Below are 8,513 nucleotides of genomic sequence, written 5' to 3'. Positions count from 1 at the left end.
ACCACCATGCCAATCAGATTACTTCTTCCATGTGAGGGTGAAGAGGTGACCCTCCTGGATAAGATGGTGAAGGTTTGCTGCGTTTGGTGAACAGTGTGATAATAAAACCAGGGAAGAATGAAACCTGCTCCTGTTACATATTCTTAAGTCTTGTGCTGTTAAAATTGCTGTATTTTTTTTCAAAAGATACAGTAAATAAAGTTAGTAGTGGGTGATGTCATGTAAACACTCATGATTTTGTGTAAACATTTTGTCATTTGTAAACTATAAATGACATCATCATTGTAACTGATGTGATGTTCTATAAAGTGGTTTCAATAAAAAAAAAAAGAGCAAAAATTAGTTTGTTTCTTTATTCAACTTTTGAACAGTGGGACTCAGTCAGTACATATTCAGTAAATGCAAATTATTTACATGGCAGTGCACTACAGGCATAAATCTAGACCCCTAGATAAAACATTATGGGTCATTCCCACAACCCACAGCTTTACTGTGTTCCAGCAAAGTATCCAATAGCAGTGACGACTCCTCCACAGTAGCAGGTGGGATTTTTCTGTTTTGAGGCTCCTTTTACCTGTCACTACAGATGGTCTGTTTAGGTTTTGATCAAGAGCCTTTTTTGGGCAGCTGAAGAGGAGAAGTCTATCTTATGGCCAACCTCTGGCTGTATCTTGGTCATATTACCCAGCAAAACCCAGTATGCAGGTTCATCTGTAACAGTCCTTGTGCCACGATCAACACTGCTGCTTCTACATTAAACAGAAGAGCAGCGACGTGGGTGCAGGTCTCCAGGACTCCGGCCTTACAGGTGCAGCGGGCGGCTTCAACCTTCCCTGTGATGCTCACAGTGACCCATGGCTGCAATGCTGGTTCATTCAGTCTTTGAGAGTGCAGTAACACACACAGACAAAGTTCATTTAAAGACAAGAACTATGAGCCAAGGCCGACGTAAATGTGTTTTATCTACTTTATCATAAATGTAACAAAGTGTTTAGAAAGTTAGCACATACATGTAATTTTTCATTTTTTTATGTATCCATGTATAGAACGCTGCATGTTATAGTGTAAATCTGCCTGTTCTCTGTCAGAAACCTGCCTGCAGAAAATGAACCTAAAGGATGTAATGCAAGGATGTCACATCAATGCACTGAACTCACTATGTTATCCACCTAACAGCCTCCACATGTTCTCACTGTAATTTCCCCTCATGAATGAATTTATGCTGCACTAATCTGAATGTTTGCAAGGAAATCAAACGCATTTCACTCGCAGTACTCGAGCTGACTTACCTTTGCTTGAATGACGACTTGTACGCGCTGATTCCACAGATAAGGTCCGAAAATATGTCAGGCTACGTCAGTAGCGGTTGGTCTTCAGGGTTTCTACTCCACGGCCGTGTTTCATACGGGTCCACATTTCCAATGCACGCTATTTTCTGCAAGTACCGCTGCTTCGCCTCTGAATGAAATCTGTCTCTATACAGTTCATTCTCTTTTGAGCTGCTTTTAAGCATCTTTCTTGTAGTCGTCGTTCCAACACAGTGTGTTTGGTTTGATTCGTAGACCCCGAAAATGGCGCTGCGCTCCCATAATGCATTGCGGCGTGATGTCAACTCCAAAGCCCTATCTTATAAAGCCTGATGCTAGCCTGAGTGTAGTCGGTCATCAGAGGGGGTCAGACATGCCCAAAATGACCATAAAGAATTATTTTATGCTGAAGTTTCCACTGATCTTTAAAAATGTCAAACGTTGCCACCAACAAGGAAGAAAATAAACCGTTTTGAAAGTCCATCCATGCATGATTGTGTCTACATCCTGCTTCCTGACAGAAATAGGTTTTTACCTTCAGCAGAAGCGTCAGCGTCCATCAGCAGGAGGACAATAACCACGTGTGGTTTCCTGCCTATTTAATTGGTTCTTCCAGCTGTTGGCTCGCTGTGAGTTCGTGTGATTCATTGATGGCGCTCAGCGGGAGGCCCTCACGCTCCTCCTGATGGAAACGTCGCTGTGCCATAACAGGAGCGGCGTGCTGTAACCTCACCTTTTCAAAAATAAACGTTTAACTCTGCTTTAGCCCAGCTGATTATTTCACTCCTGTTATCATCACTGCTGTGAGCTGATTGGACCTCAGCAACATCCTCACTCGCTCCGCCCACACAGCCACCGTGTTTATAGGGAGGTCATCGCCTCCTTTAACTGTGTGTGTGTGTGTGTGTGTTTGTGTTGTTGGGGTTGGGACGCAGGGTACACCTGCACAGGTCACCCGTCTGTCGCAGCGCTGATGATTTGTAGTTGGCCTTCTTATTACCACCTGATAATGATAATGACACCTTTCCAGGTTATTTCTGGGATAATTAAATTGCAGGTGTGCGCGCGCCTCGCCGAGGCCTCCAATCAGGTGTGTGGGCCGGCTCTGATGGCAGGATCCAAGTAATACTGATCAGCAGCCCGTCTCTGCTTTAGACGCTCTGAAATATGATGACAGTGACCTGATCCATCAAACACCTGCAGGCCTGATCACACCTGCGTGCTGCTTTCATGCACGCAGGTGTGATCCAGAGCTCCGCCTGAACTCCGTCCGACCAGGACGTGCGAGGAGCACGAGGTTTAAAGGTTTAAAGAGTGTGAATGACAGACGGCAACAACTAAAAACATGGAGCGTGTTAGTGAGAACACGTGATGTCACGCTCTGTGAAAGGAGGGAGCTCAACGCATCACAGGCCAGGATCACTGATATTAGGGTTATGGGAATAACAATGAGAGACACGCCCCCTCAGCGTCCATCATCCGGTCGGATTCGCAGTCGTGCCACTCTGATGAACTCTGTTCCTCCTGCAGGGCTGGAGAGCGTGGACCACTACCCCATCCTGGTGGCTGTTACCGGCATCCTGGTTCGGATCCTGGTGGACGGAGACCGGCAGGGGTAAGACCTCCTCTCTGGTTCTGGCTCTGCTGGTTAGGGTCAGCCGGGGGCTCGGGCCACGGCTGCTTCTGCGTGTGTGTGCACCACTGACTTTTCAAATTAAGAGCCCTGTATGTGAGTAACTGCTTGGCGTTGGATCCTGTGTGTGAAACACTGTGTTCTAATGTGAGCTTGATAGCAGTCACATGATGCTCAGGCCTCCTGACCTCTGACCTCTGAGCTGCTGACTAATCCATACGTGGCTCGGGGTCACAGTCAGTGATCGATAATAGTGATCGGTAAATGTCCCCAATCATCTCCTGACTGACTGCTGATGTCATCAGAGAAACCAGGCGGCGCTGGTGATGCAGGTGTGACGTCCACGTGGTTTTCATCATATTACTTCAGTAAGCAGAGCTCCTCCCACTGAAGCTAAAGCTCAGGTTTAACTCATGAAGGCTCAGGTGTGTCCGTCTCCTCAGGTGTTTGAGCAGGTAAACTGCTTCTCCGAGCTCAGTTTGGAACAAACTCATAACGCGAGGTTGTCGTCACTCTGCTGTTTATGGAGGACGGATGGAGTCGAGCTTACCTGCCGTGAGACGTCTGCTCTGCTGCCCAGGAAGCTCCACCCGAGCGTGACCGCGCAGCTGTTTGTTCAACCCCGCCCACCTGGGGCGTCACAAAAATGAGTTGTTTACAGTTCACGGTGGGGCGAGCGAGGCAGCCTGTAAGCGTGACGCTCAGGTGTGCAGGGGGACACGTCCAAATGACCTCCAACGCTCAGCACGCCTCCGTGACGCCGCGGCTGAAATAAGAAGCTTAGTGTGAATCCAGGAAACCCTCCTCACTCTGAGCACCTGGCCCCGCCTCTCAGCACAGTGTCCAATCACTGGGTGTGCTTGGTTTTGATTGGCAGGTGCTGGCAGGGAGCCTGTGGCGCTGTTATCGGGGCTGTTCTGATGTGTCAGCGTTTTCCTGATGAACTGCAGGTCAAAGTGACGGCGGCGGGTTGCAAGCAGGAAGCTCACCGCTGAACGTGCAGTCTAAGACGAGCCGACGCTGAAAGGCGGGACTTCCTGTTTGCCTGGCGTGAAGCTGTGGGAGTCAGAGGTGTGATCTGTGAAGTTTTGGCGTTTTTGAGGCCTGATGAATGACTCCAGGTCACACTCGTTTGAAGTGCCGCTCAGACGCTCGCTGAGCTCGAATCAGCCGTGAACTTACTTCCTGTCTTCCCTCTTCATTTGCACGCCGCCCTCCTTCTGTCACCTCCCCCATCTTTATGTAACACTTCACTTTGTGTTGTTTTCACATCAAAGGTAACGCCGTGTTTTTAACAGGAATTATCATCTTCCTCTCGGCGCCGCCGCAGCGCGCTGAGTTATTTGTGTCTGTTATTTGCTGCTCAGCGCTCTGACAGGCGCGCTGCACCTGCAGGCGCTGCTCAGGGCGCAGTACTGCAGACGCGTCTGCATCTGTGTTTTTAGGTCAAGGTAAAGCAGAGACGAGGTCGGCGTGAACCCCGCTTCCTGTAAGCTTCCTCGGACGGAGCGTCTCCAGGTGGAGTCGTGACTGTAACTTTGATAAGTGGTTGGAGATGGATGAGGTTTGCAGAGTGTTGGGAGCTTGCAGTGATGGAGACCGCAGGAAGGCTTAGTGCCCGTTAATGGACTCTGAGAAACGAATAAAGGCATTAGCGTTGTCTGCAGGGGGCGGGGCCGGCTCCTGCCTGGCGAGGTGGAGGGAAACGGGGGATGTCCTCAGCCTGTTTAAAGCCTGGACAGGCCCCTCCCCTGTCACTTTGAATGAAATGTAATAAGAGCGAGTCTGAAAGGAAGTGCGGTGCAGAGGAGCTCTCATTAAGGAGACATCGATCCGATATTTGGATCGGTCCGGTCCTGACTCAGGACGCCGGGTCAGGCGTCGCTGTCCTGTGGTCACACAGCTGGAGGTTCATCAGCTGGTTAATGTCGCCTCCTCCTGCTCCATCTGTGAGGAGCATCGATGCCGTCACAGGTGTGTGAGCAGTGTGTCCTGATTTATGACATGAACCATCACTGACTTTTACTTTCCACAATAAAACACACCTCTCAGCTTTTATTTTGAAGAGCTGGACGTAAACGTGCCTGCAGGCTGTAAATAAACCACAGAAAGGTTCACACATGTTTCTCAGCATGTTTGACGGATGTTTGTTCATTAAGAATGATTTAACACTGTTCAGAGGACAGAATCAAATATTGATCTGATGCTGATACAAGCGTTGGTATCAGACTGGCATTCGTCCACCGGCTGCGCCTCCAGAAAGAGTAAAAGGTTGTGGTGCTTTTGGACGTCAGAGCAGGAAGAAACAGCTGAGCTTACAGCCGTTAAACACAGAGACGCATTAGAAACTGTCCCGTTTTTAGCGATGCTCTGAGTGGAGCTGGAAGAGTGCCAGTCGCTGACTCGTTAAAGCAAAGAAGGCTTCAGCTGCTGAGCCTCTGCTTCACTCGGCCCTGAGCCCATGAAGGCCTGTCCTTCACCTCGCTGCTCCCATCACAGCGTCCGCATTCTAATGGTGGCTGTGTGCGCTCGAGCAGCTGACACGCCACATCCCATCGATGCTTCCGTCCATTAATGCAGGGTCCTCGCCCCAGCACAGATGTGTCAAACATGTGGCCCCGGGCCCAGAACAGAGGTGCAGCGTGCTGTGACATGTTTTGTTACATGGGAGACATCTGGAGATGTTTGCAGCGAGAGCTCGGACTTCCACCATGCTGGCTTCTCCTCATTGGCTCCCTGTTGGGGGCCTGGTTCTGGCGGAGGTTTCTTCCTGATAAGAGTTTTTCCTTTCCACTGTCACCAAGCGTGTGCTCACATGTCATCTGATTGTTGGGGTTTGTCTGCAGGGTCCGCACTGTTAGGTTTTGTATTGTTGATTGCCATTTATGCTTAGAAATATCTACTTATATATGCTTAGAGTTTTATATTAGTTGTAGATTGGTAGAGGTTTGATCCTTGATGGTCTGCAAACTTTGTGTGCATTAGAGAGCACTCTGGGAGCACGAGAGAGGTCGTACCTTGTCTTATTGTTTTATGGTAGGATTAACGTAGCTACGTCTGTTCTAGTCTAAGTGCTTTAAATGCTGGACTTCCTCACCGTGTTATCTAGGGTGAGACTACCCTCTTCCTGACCAAGGATGTTTGCTTTTGTGCTTTCATGTTATAGGACCCTTTGATCAGCAGTAACACACACACACACGGTACTCTTTGTGTGTATGTAGACATCATATGTTAATGACCCTATGCATATTCATGTAACCTCAATAAAAGAGCAGTGTTACGGGGGAACAGACGAGAGCAACTGGGGTCAAGCGAAGGAACGGCGTCTGTCCGGTTCTCTCCCGTGCACGAGAAACATGAAGAACTTTGCCTACTTCGTGTCTTGCTTGCGGTGTAATTATATTGTCTTCAACATTCCAGCGAATAGGTTCAAGCTACAAACCTATCACGCACCTACAGCATAAACATATTTACTTATAAAAGCAGTGACAGCCTTTAAGGTTGAAGCACGAACAGCAGGCGTAATCCTGGCGTGTTTGGAAAGACAAGCGTCCTGTTTTCATTTGTTTAATGATGTTTGTTCTTCTTGCCGTCGCCTGAAGCCCCCCTCCCCCCCTCCACACACACACACAGGATCTCCATAAAGGCAGCGCTGCTGCTGCTGCTGCTGTGATTGATCGTGCTCGACTTGTGTGGACTATGAGCCTCATCACTGCCCACACACACACTCCCCCCACCCTGTGTTCACATCAGAGCTATTAACAGCCCCCCCTCCGTGCTCCATTGTGCAGAAAATCAGTGGTGCTAATTGTTGTCCATTAGCTCTGGCTGAGAGGGATCAGCAGCAGCTTGCAGCCTCCTGCAGATTAGATTGAGACCGAGGCTAATTAGCTTAGCAGCTGTGGAGCCTGAGAGGCCTGCACCGCGCTCTGGGATGGAGCTTCTTTTTTCCAGCCTGCAGAGATTTGCGCTGCTCGCTAAAAACAGGCTGAGCAGCTGGGTCAGCTTTGAGGTGACGGCGTGACTCGATACCACGGGGAAGACTTTGACCCCAAAAGTAATGATGAAGAAGATGAACGTGTTCTTTTCCAATTAGAAGTTAAGAGTAAACAAAATAAGAGCTTAAGACTGAAATGAATAAAAGCTCTTCACAGATTTGAAGGTGAAATGTATTTTAGACCAAAGGGTACGGCAAACAGCACGACGATGGCACACAGCACGACGATGGCACACAGCACGACGATGGCAAACAGCACGACGATGGCTAACAGCACGACGATGGCTAACAGCACGACGATGGCACACAGCACGACGATGGCAAAAAGCACGACGATGGCTAACAGCACGACGATGGCTAACAGCACGACGATGGCACACAGCACGACGATGGCAAAAAGCACGACGATGGCAAACAGCACGACGATGGCAAACAGCACGACGATGGCAAACAGCACGACGATGGCAAACAGCACGACGATGGCTAACAGCACGACGATGGCAAACAGCACGACGATGGCTAACACATGGAAACCATTTCGTTATTGCCGAGAGCGTTATGGTAACGTGTGCTGTGAGTTAGCCGTTAGCTAAAACTGACCTCACAGCTGCTCCAACGCAGCCAGAAACACATGAAGCAGGAAGCGTGCAGCTCTTTGGTCCTCAGCTCTTCAGGCCTGAAACCGTCCGATTGGTCCTCCACTCCCCTCCTGGTCCACGCGTCCGTAATCTGCTCTGTCACGGCTCGATCTCCCGCTGAGCTCCAATTCATCTTTATCCAACTACTGTCCGCTAGCTGCTACGTTAATGATAACAGATGGCTAATGCTAGCGTGTGCACCGGCCTGGTTTCTGACGACCCTCCAGTTTGTGCACTGGGGCCGATCAGCCCATGTTTTTATGGTGAATCGTGTTTCCTGTGAAACGGAGCGAGTGCAGCCTGGATCTGATGGTCATCAATGTCTCTTCTCTCAGGGTCGAGTGAAAGCGTTTCACTGAAGCTTTGGTTTCTGGGGTTCCTAGTAAAGTGAATATCACGTCACGCCCGGCTGTACTTACAGTTGTGGCGAGCAAGTGTTCGCGCTCACAGTCGGGCAGTTCACCGCCACACGCCAGCATCCCTGCCGTTCATCTCCACGCTGCTCTCAGACCTGCACGCCTCCGTAAACCTGACCTCCATCCGAAGGGCTGAACTTGTCTTGTTGATGCTGTGTGAACAAAGCGTAGCGTACACCTCGTGACACGGGCGTGCAGGCGCGTCATTGTAGCAGTGCAGAGTGGCGACGCCGGCTGTTCCGGAGAACGCTGCGGGGAGTCACCTGATGATGATGACGTCTTAAACAGAGCATGCTCAGAGCGTGAAACTGAAAGCAGCACGATCAGAGACTCAAACAGCAGCTGAACGTCTTTAATAAACACACGGCACACACAGACTTTATTGTCACGTTTTACTGAACATCACGTACGGCGCTCTCCGGGGAACCGCCATCACAGACATGGTGAGGTCAGGCTTTAATTTCTCCAGCAAACAAAGACGTGTTTATATTTGCAAACAACATGTGAAACAACGAATGTAAA

The 8,513-nt window shown here is 49.5% G+C and overlaps 1 protein-coding gene across 5 annotated transcripts in view; it reads left to right on the top strand.

Moving 5' to 3' along the window:
* Window positions 1–8,513, top strand: part of rnf123 (ring finger protein 123) — a 106,396-nt gene that overhangs the window by 41,909 nt on the left and 55,974 nt on the right. For 4 of the 5 annotated variants that reach the window (XM_085407712.1, XM_085407711.1, XM_085407710.1 and 1 more), the window contains exon 36: window positions 2,838–2,922. The exons of the other annotated variant lie outside the window; for it this stretch is intronic. In XM_085407712.1, coding sequence (XP_085263838.1) covers window positions 2,838–2,922 — 85 coding nt within the window. The remainder of the gene's footprint in view (window positions 1–2,837; window positions 2,923–8,513) is intronic. 5 annotated transcript variants of the gene reach the window in all.

This window comes from Rhamphochromis longiceps, linkage group LG5, assembly GCF_057381845.1.
Source record: "Rhamphochromis longiceps isolate RC_006_pf linkage group LG5, R_longiceps_female_GT1.1, whole genome shotgun sequence".
In the NCBI taxonomy this organism is placed as follows: domain Eukaryota; kingdom Metazoa; phylum Chordata; class Actinopteri; order Cichliformes; family Cichlidae; genus Rhamphochromis; species Rhamphochromis longiceps.
Note: the sequence above shows the minus strand (reverse complement) of the source record. Positions and strands in the feature narration are given on the sequence as shown.